This window comes from Eulemur rufifrons, chromosome 16 (assembly GCF_041146395.1).
Source record: "Eulemur rufifrons isolate Redbay chromosome 16, OSU_ERuf_1, whole genome shotgun sequence".
Lineage (NCBI taxonomy): Eukaryota > Metazoa > Chordata > Mammalia > Primates > Lemuridae > Eulemur > Eulemur rufifrons.
This window is the reverse complement of record NC_090998.1, coordinates 28,756,588-28,772,878: the sequence shown is the minus strand read 5'-3', so window position 1 is coordinate 28,772,878 and position 16,291 is coordinate 28,756,588. Positions and strand designations below refer to the sequence as shown.

At 35.7% G+C, this 16,291-nt stretch overlaps 1 protein-coding gene across 7 annotated transcripts in view; it reads right to left on the bottom strand.

Moving 5' to 3' along the window:
• Positions 1–16,291, bottom strand: part of DNM1L (dynamin 1 like) — a 51,645-nt gene that overhangs the window by 3,304 nt on the left and 32,050 nt on the right. For 2 of the 7 annotated variants that reach the window (XM_069489527.1, XM_069489525.1), the window contains 10 exons: positions 16,149–16,269; positions 14,240–14,371; positions 12,193–12,399; positions 8,199–8,319; positions 7,820–7,975; positions 7,495–7,584; positions 5,541–5,633; positions 2,456–2,512; positions 1,670–1,747; positions 1,317–1,349 (listed from right to left, as the gene is read on the bottom strand). In XM_069489527.1, the coding sequence (XP_069345628.1) occupies positions 1,317–1,349; positions 1,670–1,747; positions 2,456–2,512; positions 5,541–5,633; positions 7,495–7,584; positions 7,820–7,975; positions 8,199–8,319; positions 12,193–12,399; positions 14,240–14,371; positions 16,149–16,269 (1,088 nt within the window). The remainder of the gene's footprint in view (positions 1–1,316; positions 1,350–1,669; positions 1,748–2,455; positions 2,513–5,540; positions 5,634–7,494; positions 7,585–7,819; positions 7,976–8,198; positions 8,320–12,192; positions 12,400–14,239; positions 14,372–16,148; positions 16,270–16,291) is intronic. The other 5 variants (XM_069489529.1, XM_069489528.1, XM_069489531.1 and 2 more) reach the window with 3 other exon arrangements.

The following is a 16,291-nucleotide window of genomic DNA, read 5'->3' as shown; positions in this document are numbered from 1 at the left end:
GTTGGTATCTTTCAAGTTGGTTTACATTACTAATAGTCAACAAAAAAATGCCATGAGGTTAAAGTAGAAACTCAAAAAAAAAAAAAAACTGGAATAAGACTATACTCTTCCATTCTTAGGCTGACAGTCACTATAAGCTGCCTCAAATGTGGAATGTGACATAAACACAAATTCTCCTGAGAAAGGATCTGCTGAAAGAAATCTAGTGCTACCATTAATCACAAGTGCCTCTGCACCTTATTTTCTAGGATATACGTAAGAGTCTTGACTTGTTAAAAAAAAAAAAAAATGACTGTTCCAATAATGGAAAAAACGGTTCATCAATATTTAGGAGATTTTTTTTAGATGTTCTTTAAGATCACAATCTAAAAACAGATTATATAAATTTAACAGAAAAGTGTTATAGCAGTTGTTAGAAAAATGGCAGTTTCGGGGTATCATTGTGAATCAGAATACTGGCCAAAAACTGTCTCTAGTATGTTAGTTAAGGTAAGCTACATCTAAATACAGGCAGTACATTTATATTATACATTAATTTACAAACGAGTAGTTACATTTTTAAATGCTTGTTAACCATACATGAGTGATACAGCAAACGAAATCTTAAGAAAAGTTAGTGTATAGTGTGATGCCATGAATGAAATAAAACTTGTGCAGTGATTTAGATGGTTCTTTTAATATCTGAGCACAGTGGGCTGAGAGAAGATAAGATATAAGGCTTTGAGGTTAAGAACCTTAAATATGGACAATAAAGAAAGGAGATAAATAGGAATAGGTCTGAGTAATTTGCACATTATTTAATTTTCCCCTAAAAGATTTATCAAGAATTGACAACAGTCTCAAACTCTCAGTCCTCCTGTTGTTTTGCATTTGCTTAAGCTTTCGAAGCACATGTGAAGCTATACATTTAGGGTGACAAGTACAAACTAATTGGAAGCATAAGAAAGAAACATTAGAGGATTATCCATTACTACTGAACAGATCTCAAAATCTATAAAGAGGAAATGTTCAAAAGTAACATTTCCATCTCTGAAATCTTAATTCCCTACCAAAATACTAAATTCAAAACTATTCTTGAACAGGGAAACAGTGGGAAAGCCTATTTCCCACTTATTAGTTATTAAAGCCTATTATTATTAGTTAAAACTAGAATTAATGCCATCTTACATGGGTTAGATAAAAGGAACATTAAGAACATAACACAGACAACAAGAGATAGATGCCACTGTACAAACAGGTTCTTCAATGGTTTTAAAGACAGTGTTTTGGTGAGAACCAAAGGTACTAACATTTTCATTTTGAAGCAAGAGACTCACATTTTTAGTTTCTCTTCTGCTGTCCTGAATTAACTGTTAAAAGATATGTTAAAACATGCAATTTAACAAGCAAAATTTAAATACCAATGGCTTGAAATTCAAAAAGTGCAGGATAATTTTCTCTTTAAATTACTTTTCTCTGTGTGCACTTTTTATATTGTAAGCAAAAGCATGTCAATATTTTATAAAGTATACATTGTTAAATAATTTTAAAATTTATATTACATTAAAATGATCTGACCTTAGCACAAATATCTCATATTAATATTCTTCTATCCAGTATATTGTTTCCAGAAGATTATGTTGCACCAAACAACTAGGCATGCAAGTTTAGATTACGAATCAGAACAGACCTTGCCATCAGCCTCAGCAGAAGCAGCAGGGGAGGGCTCCTGGGAGGCAGGTGCCAAAGCACTTGGAACTTTAGAAGACTAAAGGCAAAAAAATTCAGGGAAAAAAAAAATCAAGGATGCCAAAAATGCATTCAGAAACATTCTATAAATGTGAATTTTTCACCTCTGTAACAAAATAGTAAAATAACATGAAAAACAAAAGTAGTCATGGGAGATAAAATTGTTTACCCTGCCTATTTCCTGTACCATTGTCACCACTGTGAAGTGTTCTTCAGGTGAATATGTAAGAAAAATCCAAAAGCTTTGTTTTCATTATTGGTATTTGATAAGATTCTTTTCTGGCAAAGAATTTAAGGTAACAAATTTTTACACACAGATATTAATATATGTAACTATTATAGGTATTATTGATAATTAAAACCTGTTACGTGCATATTGTGGTCTTCCCTCTCCAAAAAATCCTCTTATTATAATAAAGTCATTAGTCATTTCAACTAATTTTACAAAGATGACAAAGTCACTGAGTTTTTCTTTTTTCAAAAAGGGTGGCTTAATGTTTAAAAGCCACCTTTAAGCATTTATTTCAGTGAATTCAAAATACTATTATCTTTAAATTACTATTTTAAACTTGCATACCTTTACTCAAACAATTAAATAGTTCCAATGGAGTGTTAAAGAGAGAAGAAAAAATTACTCCTAGAGCTGAATAAATAATATTCTGAGGCTCACCAATCCACCTTTGGGTGTTTACAAACATTGTTTGTTTGTTTGTTTTTATGTTTTTACCTTGTCTCGTGATACAGCTGAAGGTAATTCTCTTGCTAGCCTGTTTCTCCTTTGTTCCTATAAAACACCAGCAAGCAAAACAGAAGTGATTATCAGAGCACTGAGATATATGCCTATAAAAAATGTAGAATAACGTACAGATATATCTTCTCACTGTTGGTACTCATGCCATAATTATCATTATTTTAAAATAAATAAGAAATCATTTAATCCAATGCTTCTCAATCTTTTTTTCCTGCCCCAACACTCCTGAGGGATACAATACAGTGTCAGTAACAGTGGCTTCCTATACCAGGGGTTCTGAAATAAGGGCAACAGACTGACATCTCTCTCTTTCCCACTAAGGCAAGAAACATTGATTTAAACTGTCCCCACATAAATGTGGAACATAAGCCTTCAACATACCATGTAGAATTTGAAGTACACAGATCACAGAAAACTTAGCAAAGCCTTTAAAAATCACTTTAATATGCACAGTTTTGTGTTAAATTCACACAACTCCTACACACAAAACCATAATTTGAAGAAATACCTGTGGCTGAGGTTATCCTTAAAAACTGTTCCATTTTCTTTATCTCAACTACTGCCAAGAAATAAATAGTGTTGACAACCGATAGTCCTTTCTGTAACCTGGCTGATTTAAGAGACTGATCAACTGCCCACTGTTCTAATTTGCTAATGTTATCAAAGTAACTATAGTACAAAGCTAAAGAAACTTCAAGTCAACATGCACCTGCTATATCTAAGCGCTATGTTAGGTTCAAGATTATGAAGATGTAGAAAGATGAGGATGTTAATGATGGATCTCTCATAGGCAGCATCAAATACAGTGGAAAAGCATTTAGTTTAAATATAGTCAAAATTGTTCCTAAGTAGAAAGTATTTCATGAATACTCTCAAACTTGCAAAAAGGTTTATGTTAAAGCAGCTTCACAATGATGTTTTATGTGTAAGGATTTTTTTTTCCAGAAATTTGACCCATTTTCATTTTTTCATGTTAGCCAGTGCTAAAAAATATAGATGATAAAAACATATGGATATTAATCTTCAGAATAGAGTTAGCATGTATAAATGTACATTTTGAAGAGTGATACAAAGCAAAAGGCAGGGAATCTAAAGAACAGTAGTTCTCACCCTAGGCTGTTACCAACCAGTTAGGACCTTAGCAGACCTGACTTACCGGCTTTACGTGGATAGGTTACCAACTCCTAAGCCTCAGTTTTCCAATCTGTTAACGTTATCTACCCTCACAGGTTTATGGGAAAGATTAAATGAGAATACCCACATAAAGTTCTTTGGCACAATCATTAAAACCAGAGACATATTCACTGTAGAAAACCACTGATCTGAAACCGTATCACATATGACCTTGTCAGTATAACAAAACTGCTCTAGATACAAGTTTTCCATGAAGTTGATTTCAATGTTAAAAGAACTAAATCTTTAAACTAAGGAAACGTCTACATGCTAATTTTTTTTTTTTTTTTTTTTTTGAGACAGAGTCTTGCTTTGTTGCCCAGGCTAGAGTGAGTGCCATGGCATCAGCCTAGCTCACAGCAACCTCAAACTCCTTGGCTTAAGCGATCCTACTGCCTCAGCCTCCCTAGTAGCTCGGACTATAGGCATGCGCCACCATGCCCGGCTAATTTTTTTTTTTATATATATATATATATATATATATATATATATTTTAGTTGGCCAGATAATTTCTTTCTATTTTTAGTAGAGACGGGCGTCTCGCTCTTGCTCAGGCTGGTCTCAAACTCCTGACCTCGAGTGATCCGCCCGCCTCGGCCTCCCGGAGTGCTAGGATTACAGGCGTGAGCCACCTCGCCCGGCCTACATGCTAATTTTTAACATAACTGTTACCTAGTACACTTTAAGTGCTTTAAAGTGCCCTATTCATGTATGCATCTTGGAATTTTTTATAATAATAAGAATCACCCCAGCTATGTAACAAAAAAACAGTGCCCTGCAAAATATGCACCAAAGGAATAGCTGTTATGTGTGGACCTCATCTGTTTTAACCAGAGTTGAAGTCAATAATCCAGGGTCCCTTCCAGTTCCCCAATTCCATGTTTACAATTTTCTCTCCACCCATATGCAGACATGGAAATTTGGTAAAGAAGGAGACTCTGAGGTCTTACTGGATTCAGGAATAACAGAAAACTTACTGTTCTTGGATAAAAGTGTCAGAGAAAAAAAACCAGTATCTGGATAAATTGCTCTATCCATCAGCCCTGGCTCCATCTGAGATCTTACGCAATTTGTTACATTAATGTCAAATGAAAAAAAGTCCATAAAATGCAGCCACCCCAGTAGTGGTGAAAAGAGCACTCTGCTTTTCCAAATATATGGAAAGATGGGTAATTCTTGAATGTTTCCTTCACAACTTCCAGAGCCAAATGAAAACAATTTTTTTTTTTTTTTTTGAGACAGAGTCTCACTCTGTTGCCCAGGCTAGAGTGAGTGCCGTGGCGTCAGCCTAGCTCACAGCAACCTCAAACTCCTGAGCTCAAGCGATCCTCCTGTCTCAGCCTCCCGAGTAGCTGGGACTACAGGCATGCGCCACTATGCCCGGCTAATTTTTTCTATATATATTTTTAGCTGTCCATATAATTTCTTTCTATTTTTAGTAGAGGTGGGGTCTCGCTCTTGCTCAGGCTGGTCTCGAACTCCTGAGCTCAAACGATCCGCCCACCTCGGCCTCCCAGAGTGCTAGGATTACAGGCGTGAGCCACCGCGCCCGGCCTGAAAACAATTTTTAACAGTCACTTTGTTTTATACTTCAACCTGAATAAACTATAAGTTACTGAAATGGAACCAGGCAGTCCTTCAACACCAATCAGTAAATTCCCAGATTCTCTCAATTTCACTTTTATAAGCTGAAAATAAGAATAATGCCTCCAGGTGGTTGTGAGAATTTAAGAAAAACTGTAATGCCTTTACCGTATTTCCTGGCATAAAACAGGCATTAATATGGTGCATGTCTATTTTATAGTTATCCTATGCTTAATAAGTTTGATACGACTGAATTACAACAGATTTTCTACCTGTGAAAAAGGACAGTTTCAATTGTATTTACCTCTATGTTATTGTTCATTAGCCCACAAGCATCAGCAAAGTCTGGATGTTTTGTGTTGATATAAGCCAATTCAATTGCCACTAAGTTATGGACCTAGAAAAAAATAGAGTTAGGCTATCTTCAAAACTATGTCAACCTAATTTTAGTTCCCAAAATTTATACATAAAATTTACTAAACAGACAATCCTGAAAAAGTACAAGAAATTCATGCCTAAATAATTACTCAATAATTAGACTCCAAGTGATAAATCTTATGCCAAAAATAATTTGCTCTAGCTTTAAATTATTTACACTGCAGAATCTAAAATTGCATTACTAGGGGGGAAAATTACATTAAGGTAGCTAAAAGTATTTTACTGTTAAGAAAAAAACAGTTATCTACCTGATAAAAATCTAAGTTCCAGGGCTTTATGCAACTTTGCTATTAAAACTTCAGATCATCCACTATTCCATGTCAAAGTTTTAGCTGAGTATCAACAATAAGAAAACAGTTCATAATCAGACATAAGTTAAAGATGTTAACTTGACTTGGGTAAAGGATATATTTTAAAGACTTGAATTAGTGACTGATGAGTGTTAATTACGAAGCAACTAGTTAAAATATCATATGTGGTTCAAGATCCTAATGGGATCATCAAAAAGAAAAGTTAAAATTAATTTCTCCAGCCCCCTACAGAATTTCTAAGGCTTATAGAGAGAATAAATTTAAATCCTTTACTATGTCCTCTGCACTGTCCTGACAAATCTCAGGTATCAGAACACCACTTACAGATTCAGAACTAGGTGAGAGGGGTCTATTCAAATGAAGTTCCAATGATTCGGTGATATCAGTAGGTAGAGTTTGAGATCAGGCTAAGTTCAGTCTTAGACATCTGAATCTGAGGGTTATCCTTGCTAAGGAAACAACCAAGCAGCAGCACTTACATTCTATATTTCCAAGGATGGTTTTGTACTCTTAGTAACCTCCACTGGGGCTCACATCCTGAGCCAGGGACCCAAATGCACTTTTAGTGACCAGAAAGAAAAACAAAAAGAAACAAAAAACAAAAAACCCAGCCAACAATTAGAGGCATAAGGGCAATTTTAAATGCTTATCCCATATTTCTGCCAATTTCAGCATTTTTTTTTTTTTTTTTTTGAGACAGAGTCTCACTCTGTTGCCCAGGCTAGAGTGAGTGCCGTGGCATCAGCCTAGCTCACAGCAACCTCAAACTCCTGAACTCAAGCGATTCTCCTGTCTCAGCCTCCCGAGTAGCTGGGACTACAGGCATGTGCCACCATGCCCGGCTAATTTTTTCTATATATATTTTTAGCTGTCCATATAATTTCTTTCTATTTTTAGTAGAGATGGGGTCTCGCTCTTGCTCAGGCTGGTCTTGAACTCCTGAGCTCAAACGATCCGCCCACCTCGGCCTCCCAGAGTGCTAGGATTACAGGCGTGAGCCACCGCGCCCGGCCTAATTTCAGCATTTTTATTACTGTGGATAGCAGCAACTCACGGAATAGTAGCAAGCAACTATATTATAGTTTAGGTCATCAATCAAGCAAGCTGTAGAAGTGGCCAGATTACCCTGATGTACTTCAAAAAGTAAAAGCATGCTGTAAAGGCTCAGTGTACCAAAGCTGAAGATAGAATTAATTTTCCATTAAGATCAGTACACTATATAACATAGCAAAACTATTCACAACCCTTAACAATAACTCCAATCTCATGAAAACCTGTTGCAGGCTAACAACGATTAAAATATGAAGAAAAATACACTTTATACCAGAATTGTTGAAAATTTTCCTTTGAAATAAAGACTGAAACTCACTTTTGTCCTCCCAGTACACTGGGAAACATATGCCTAAATTCTAAAGTAATCATATAATGCTGTATAAAAAAGCAGCCAAACAAAAATTTAAACTTTTACTAATAGTGATTACAATGATGATTTGTGACATAATTGCTCACCATTTCATTTGTAACAGGCAACCTTTTACGAAGAAGACAAGTCACTACTTCAACTATGGCATCATGAAGTTTAGGAAACCGTAACAATTCCTATAAATGATGGAGGAAAGAAAAATGTCAATTTATTTCATGTAATGATCACTGAAATTCTGAATTAGATCTGGAAGTTTCATTTAAGAATACTATCTCAAATCACTTTTAGTAAGGGAACTAGAGGTTTTAACTTTTAGCGCTTCTTATCCATTTCCTCCCACCCTATGAAACCACTGCTTCATGTCCTTTTACTAGTTAATCTGAAGTCTGTAGTTACATTTCTCTCAGTTACCTGTGTACTGTAGTTGCTACAGTGCTGAATGATCCTTTGCATTTCCTCATGAACCAGTTCCACACAACGGAGGCTGGGCTCTTCTAGACGTTTAATCTGCCGCTTGACCAGTAACTCAAATGAAACCTCAGGCACAAACAAAGCAGGACGAGGACCCTGAAAAAATAAAACTTAGAGCTCTTATTGCAGGTACATGTAATTTCAGTTCTTCCCAAAAGTTAAAAAATAAATTACATTTTTGGTAATTTTTATAAACAGTGCTTAATTTCAAGTATGAGAGCAGAATAACAAACTTTACAATTAATTTAAAAAGATATATGGGTAAGAAAAGGAAGCTTTAACCTCATTTTTAAGAAGTCCAAAAGTTAAGCATACTCACCGTAGCATTTCTAATGGCAGTCAAAATGTCAATAGTGTTAAGGCCACCAAGTGGGTCGACAGATTCTAAGGTTCGCCCAAAAGTCTCATGGAAAATATAACAAATTCTAGCACCACCACATCTGAAAGGCAAAGAAGTGTATAAGTCTTTCTAGTAGCTTTAAGCTCATCTCATTTCCTGAGAAAACCTCAGATAAACACATTTAGTCCATTCACATTTCGATGTGTTCTCAACTAGGAGTCATTCCATGAAAGGTACAAGTATATACTTGCATATATAGTAACTGCGGTGACATAAAACATCAGTTAACTAAGAATTGCTAAACACCTTTGCTCTGCTCTAGTTTTCTTCGACTATGAGCTCAAGGACAGGAAACAGTGCCTTCTTCATTTCTGTTGATTAACAATCTAAAGTAGAGATCAGCAAACTTTCTCTATAAAGAGCCAGATAGTAAATATTTTAGGCTTTGCAGGATACGGTCTCTGTTGTAACTATTCAACAAAAGCAGCCATAGACAATATGTAAACAAATAAGCACATCTGTGTTCCAATAAAACTTACACATACTGAATTTTATATAATTTTCATGCTATGAAATACTCTTCTTTGAATTCTTTTTCATTTTTACATTTAAAATGTAAAAATTTACATTGATTTACAATGTAAAAATCATTCTTAACTGGTGGGCTGGCATCTACCTGCTTTAGACAAACTGAATCTCTTGACCTGTGTTTCCTATCTTGTTTAATAACTAAAAACTCTAGTGTTATCTTTTTTTTATTCAAGTCCAGTTGAATTCTACAAATATCTTTATGATGTCTCCCCAAATCATCCCTTCCTCTCTATTTTTACCACCACTAATCCAAAACTTTTTTATAGTAGTTCAGACAAAAGGTACTGGTCCAACATTATGCTAACTGAAATAAGCAGAATGGACAAATATTGTATGATTCTACTTACAAGAAATATCTAGAATAGGCAAATTCATAGAGACAGAAAGTAAATTAGAGGTTACTGGGGCTAGGGGAGAGAGGCACGGGGAGTAATTGCTTAATAGGTACAGAGTTTCTGTTGAGGTGGTTAAAAAATTTTGGATATAGATACTGGTGATGGTTGTACAAATTGTGAATGTAATTAATGCCACTGAATTGTGCACTTAAATATGGTTAAAATTACCGGTAATTGGTCTGCCTCCAACCTTTCCCTTCTCTAAATAACTGTGAAGTTCTCCCAATTCCTGAAAGAAATGTAAATGGTCTCTCCTCAGTGTCCTAAAAGCTTGATTAGGTAGACACAGATAATTAATTTATTAACTATTTCTAAAACGGTCCATATATGTTATATGCACTTTTCTGGATATGTATTATATTTAATAATAAGAAGTGTTCAAATAAAACAATTATACTTTTGCCACCTAATCATGCCTCATATTAGCTTGACCTACTTTACCCACTAAAGTCCTTAAGGGCCCATTGTAGTAATCTTTATTTCCCTCAGTATGCCATACATATAATAATGATTCAGAAATTCATCTGTTAAATACTTTTCTCTATGGAGTTAACGCATATGAAAGACCAGCTGGATCATGCTAAGGTACATTGAACTACACGAACACATCACACACACACACAGAATGAGTACATGTAAAATTGGCAAAATCTGAATAAGCTCTATGGATTGCACTAATATCCATTTTCTCATTTTGTTATTGTACTATAGTTACACAAGATGTCAACATTGGGGGAGGTGGGTTGGAGGGTGCACAAGACCTCTCTGTACATTTCTTTGCAACTTCCTATTAGTCTATAATTATTGCAAAAAAAAAGTTTTTTTTAAAAAATGAAGATATAGAGAAATAAACATTATGCCAGTAGTAAAACAGTACAAAATGCAAATAGTATGCAATATGTAATGAAAGACTTTCAGCATGTTATACTCTTTAATCTAGTAATTCTATTTCTAGGAATTTTTAGCATCAGGGTAGTACAATGCCCAGAGATAGGTGCAACATATAACACTGTTTACATAGGTGTATAATTGAAAACAAACTATCCAATAGTAGGGGACTGGTTTAACCAATGAGAGTGTATCTAAAAAGTGAAATACTATGCTAATATTCAGAATGACAATGTAATGTATAATATTAGATAGAAAGTTATTTGTGATATGTTAAAAAATGATTCCAAAATAGCAAGTATAGCATCTGACTTTTAAAGATGTATATAATACAGGCATTCATGTTTTATAGATGCATAGAAAAATGTTTAGGTCAATGACAAACTTTAGGAATTATGAGTAACAAGCATTTATATATTTTACAGATGCAGAGAAAAATATCTAGGTCAATGCCAACCTTTTTTTTGTTTGTTTGAGATAGGGTCTCAATATGTAGCCCAGGCTGGCCTCAAACTCCTAGGCTCAAGGGATCCTCCTGCCTCAGCTTCCTAAGTAGCTGGGACTACAGGCACGCACCACTGTATAATTCTGGGCTTATGTTTTATTTCTACTCATCTGCATTTTCTTATGTTTCATGAACAATTATATTGTGTATATTAAAGAAATAACATTTTTTAGAATTAAGAAATATTTTTAAATGTTTGTCAATTAAAATAGTTTTTAAAATATCTGAAATTTTTGGTTCTCCTGGAGAGAGCTGGAACCCATTCTATTAAGTGAAGTATCCCAAGAATGGAAAAATAAGCACCACATGTACTCACCAGCAAACTGGTTTCCCTGAGTGCACATTTGGGATTAACACCAATTGAGTATCGGACAGAGGTCGGGGCTGGGTGGAAGGGATGGGTGTATACCTACTTGATGAGTGCGATGCGCACTGCCTGGGGAATGGTCACGCTTGAAGTTCTGACTGGGGGGGAGGGGGTGGAGGGAGGGGATAGGTGCACACCTACATGATGAGTGTGATGTGCACTGTCTAGGGAATGGACACAATTGAAGCTCAGACTCGGGGGGGATGGGGAGGCATGGGCAATGTATATAGCCTGAACTTTTGTACCCCCATAATGAGCTGAAAAACAAAAAAAACAAAATAAAATATATCGAAAAAAAAAAACAAACAACAACAACAAAAAAAACAAAAACACATCTCACTATTAATTTTCTGGCTTTGGAAGAGAATAAATCAGATTATAAAAAGATTAATCATAGAAGTATTGAAAGGGGCCTCTATTAGATAGCCTGGCTCATGAAATAGTCCTCTGATCTATAATTAAAGAAAAACTCCTGTGTGTATAAAAAGTGTAAGCCTTTCTTTGTTCAGTATATTGAAGCATGAAATGATAGAAAATGAAATATTTTTTTTTGTTGTTGTTGAGACAGAGTCTCACTTTGTTGCCCAGGCTAGAGTGAGTGCCGTGGCATCAGCTTAGCTCACAGCAACCTCAGACTCCTCGGCTTAAGCGATCCTACTGCCTCAGCCTCCCGAGTAGCTGGGACTACAGGCATGCGCCACTATGCCCGGCTAATTTTTTCTGTATAGATTTTTAGTTGTCCATATAATGTCTTTCTATTTTTAGTAGAGACGGGGTCTCACTCTTGCTCAGGCTGGTCTCGAACTCCTGACCTTGAGCGATCCACCCGCCTCGGCCTCCCAGAGTGCTAGGATTACAGGCGTGAGCCACCGCGCCCGGCCAGAAAATGAAATATTAAAACTCGTTATAAATTACAATATATGTCACCATTTATAAAATCTATAGTTTGAGGGATTCTGTAAAATAAGATTAATCTGTTTGTGGTATCATCACTTAATTAGTAAAAACAAACGTTTCAAAAATAAATAAATAAATTAGTATCTGAAATTTTTACTGTGCTTTACATACATACCAGACATTATCCTATCATTTCTACAAAATGATATTCCTGTTTTATAGATAATAAATCACAAACAGATAATCTCAGCTAAAGTTACTTTAATAAATGATAAAATGACCTAGCAATCCAGGAAACCAAATCTACAGAAAAATTAATTTCTTACTTACAGCTCTGAAGTTTCAATATATTTTGCAGTTCCTTCAATAGTGTTACAATATTCTGTAGCAAATTTGGTGATAAGCTGGAGTAAAGTAGCACTTTTATCATCCACAGGTTCACCATAGCTATTTAGAAGAGACTGATACTGAGCAGCTAGAACATTTATTCTTGTTTTCAACTCTGGTAAGCAATCTCTGATGTGATGCATCAGTAACCTAACAAGTTAGAAAGGAAGGATTTTAAAGTAAAATTGTGTACTCTGAAGCCCCAAACAAGTCAAATTTTTAACATGCAAATAATGGGGGAAACCTGTCAACGAATTTGTCTTGGCAGGTGTGATACCGTGAAATATATATTTGGTCTTTGTCTCCATTTCCTGGCACTCAGCTCCTAAATTCCTTGGAATATCCAGAGTAATGAGTGTCCTATGTATGCTAATGAATGACTGGTAGCTGGGGTCCCCCGGATAACTGTAAGATAGGGCCTGGTCACCACAATGACTAAGGCATGATTAAAGGGTTGGGGCTTTTAGCCCTACCCTACAATCTCTGGGGATGAGAGACAAGCTGAAAGTTGAGCTGATCACCAATGGCCAATGACCAAATCAGTCATGCCTAGGTAATGAAGCTTCCATAAAAACTCAAAAGGACAGAGTTTGTGAAGCTTCCCAACAGCAAAACACATGGAGGTTCTTGGTGGATGGCATGCTCAGAGAGGGCATGAAAGCTTCAAGCCCCTTCCCACATGCCTTGCCCTATGCATCTCTTCATCTGGTTGTTCATCTGTATCCTTCATAATATCCTTTATAACAAATGGCCAAACATAAGTAAAGTGTTTCCTTGAGTTCTGTGAGCCACTCTAACAAATTCATTGAACCTGAGCAGGGGGTCATGGAAACCCCAATTTACAGCCAGTTGGTCAGAAGCACAAGCTACAGCCCGTGTCTGTGACTGGCCTCTGAAGTGAGGGGCAGTCTTGGTGGGACTGAGCCCTCAACCTGTGGGATCTGACGCCATCTGCAGGTAAATGGTGTTAGAAATGAATTAAATTAGAGGACATCTAGTTAGAATCCAGTGAAGAATTGCTTGCTTGGTGTATGGGAGAAAAAAATCCCCATCTGACATCTGGTGTCGGAAGCATTCTGTGCCATATTGAATGACTGCGTGAGAACAGGAAAGAAACACTTTGGTTGGTTTTTCCTAAATTACAAGAGCAGAAAATAATGCAATCTTAGAGGTAAATACTCAGTCTGAAAAAAATGACATGAAGGAACCAGTTTTGGTCAATGCTTTTTAAATTTGCTTTCAACCCATCAATTGTAACAAATGCCAAAGGAGCCGAATATAAAATGAAAAAAAAAAAAGCAAATTATTTTTATTTTATTGCAACTACCACAAAGAAGCCACACAATCCTATATAATTTTGGTTTCACTGACTTATCTTTTACAATGGGTATCCAGCATAGTGAAAAATCAATCTTACTAAGATCCAAGTCTATCCATCTTTAATTTAGAGAATAAGATAAAAATAAGAGAAGATGGCTTTCACTTCAGTCATTTATACATCTTCTAGAAAGGAATTCTAGTCCCTATTCCATCAATGGGTATTCAGAATTCAAGTATACAATTTAAATCATTTCTACCATGAACAGGAATAGAAGACATTCTAAATTAAGAACAGATTATGTGAAAATAATAAATTGTAATTCAGTTCCTGAAATCCAAAGTGGAAATGAAGTCATCTGCCATCTAGTTCTACCCTCAAATTGACTGTCAAAAATTTCATAATTAAACCATTTTAAAATTCACTTGAGCATTCCTTCTAGTCTACATGATGATTTAATGTCAACCACTCCAATAAAAATAGAGACATCTACTTCACAAGAACATATTAATGTTATGCTATGTTCTTGTATACTATACTGTACAAGAAACCAAAAGTGAAACAGTAAGTGTAAGGAATAGTATGAAAAGGTAAGGAACTGAAAATGAAAGATCTCAGACACCTATTGGCAAAACAAAACCGTTTCATTTCTATAGGGTAAAAAAATTTTACCTGTTTAGAGTCCTAGCAAGATACTTTGTTCCATTTCTATTGGCCAGAGATGGATATTTCTTTTGAAGAAATGCATATTCATCACGGATTGAATCAGCTACACTCTTCTTATTATTAATATCTAGCTGGCTCCTAAGATTGAAAAATAATAAAACTATTCAGTTAATTGTCCTCTCCCTACCTTAGATGATAACAGGAATGGTGGTGATGATAGCCTAAAATTTATGACGATGATATTACTAGGCATTGTTCCCTAATACCTAAGTTGGACTGTTTTATTTGATTCTCTCAATAATTCTATGTGATAGGCATTATTATCCCATTTTATAGCAAGGAACTGAAGCTCAGAGAGATTAACTAACTTATCCAAGGTAACACATTAAGTGGCACAGTCAAGATTTGAACTATGTCACTTATAAGTAAATAATGCCTGAATAGTTTAAGCCTCATTACTACCATTAACTATAGACGAAAGCAGTACTTTTTTTTTTTTTTTTTTGAGACAGAGTCTCACTTTGTTGCCCAGGCTAGAGTGAGTGAGTGCCGTGGCGTCAGCCTAGCTCACAGCAACCTCAAACTCCTGGGCTTAAGCGATCCTATCGCCTCAGCCTCCCGAGTAGCTGGGACTACAGGCATGCGCCACCATGCCCGGCTAATTTTTTCTATATATATTTTAGTTGGCCAGATAATTTCTTTCTATTTTTAGTAGAGACGGGGTCTCGCTCTTGCTCAGGCTGGTCTCGAACTCCTGACCTTGAGCGATCCACCTGCCTCGGCCTCCCAGAGTGCTAGGATTACAGGTGTGAGCCACCTTGCCTGGCCAGCAGTATTCTTAAGTAACACCTATACACAGGTGCAAAAATATATAAGTGTATCTTAATCAACTGTATATTTTATCTATGGGCAGGCAACTAATTTCTACCAAAAATAAAGTTAACTTGAAGAGCAATCACCTACAAATACAACAGTGTTATACCACCTGCTTGCCTGAAAAGGGAGAGAGTTGGAATTGGAGGAAGAAAAGTAGGAGCAGGAGTAGGACGGAAGGGAATATCAATAGAAGCAGACAGCTGGAATGGATCTTAGGTATCACATAGTAAAACATTTTCATTTTAAAAAGCTTGAGACCCAAAGATGTTAGGTGTCATTTATAACCCACATTGCATCTAGTTTATGGAAGAATTGGGACTACAACCCAGATCTTGTGATAATTTCAATGTTTCCTATCACATAAAGGCTTTAGACTAAGAGAGATCTTCCTTTGAATCCAGCTCTACTTTTGACTAGTCATGTGACTTTGGTAAATGAATAACTGGAGTACTCTGACTGTAATATAGACATCATCACCTACCTCAGATTCCAAGAGATATCATTTGCAAATTGCTCACAGTAGAGTGTCTAAAACATAATTAGATATTCAATAATAATTTCCTTTCCCCAACTTTTAATACCAACTATTTATAATTAGGACACCTTTAATAAAATTTCTCCAAGTCACATCCTGGCAATTAAACAGAATCACTAATGCCAAGAGACAAACCAATCTATTAAAATCCTACCATCTTAAACTCTTTCTTGAGTGGGTAGAAATTAGATAATACTTTTTTTTCCTTATCCAGTGCCTCCTCATACATAGCTTAATATAACAGGCAAGAATTCTTAAAGCCTGGCTATTGTCTTCCATTTTGTGACACTGCTATTAATAATTTTAGAAACATTTTCCATTAAAAATGTCTATGGGAGGCTTTAGTGAATCTCTTTTCTCCCTTTAGAGCAATGGATTCTTTAGCAATACCAAGATTATTATAAAAGGTGGAAAAATAGGACATCACCTTTCAGACATTTGAGAAATTCAGACTTGCTTTGAAATGAGAATGCCATAATTCTTATCCCATTCTTGATTGCTAACCTGTTTACTACTCCAATTATTCCAAGTTTGACTGGAATAACTCTTCCCATCAATACATCCATAGCATCAGTACCCGCATCCATGAGATCAAGTTTAGTGATTACAGCCAGAGTTCTGCGACCTGATAAATGCAAAAAAGGAAA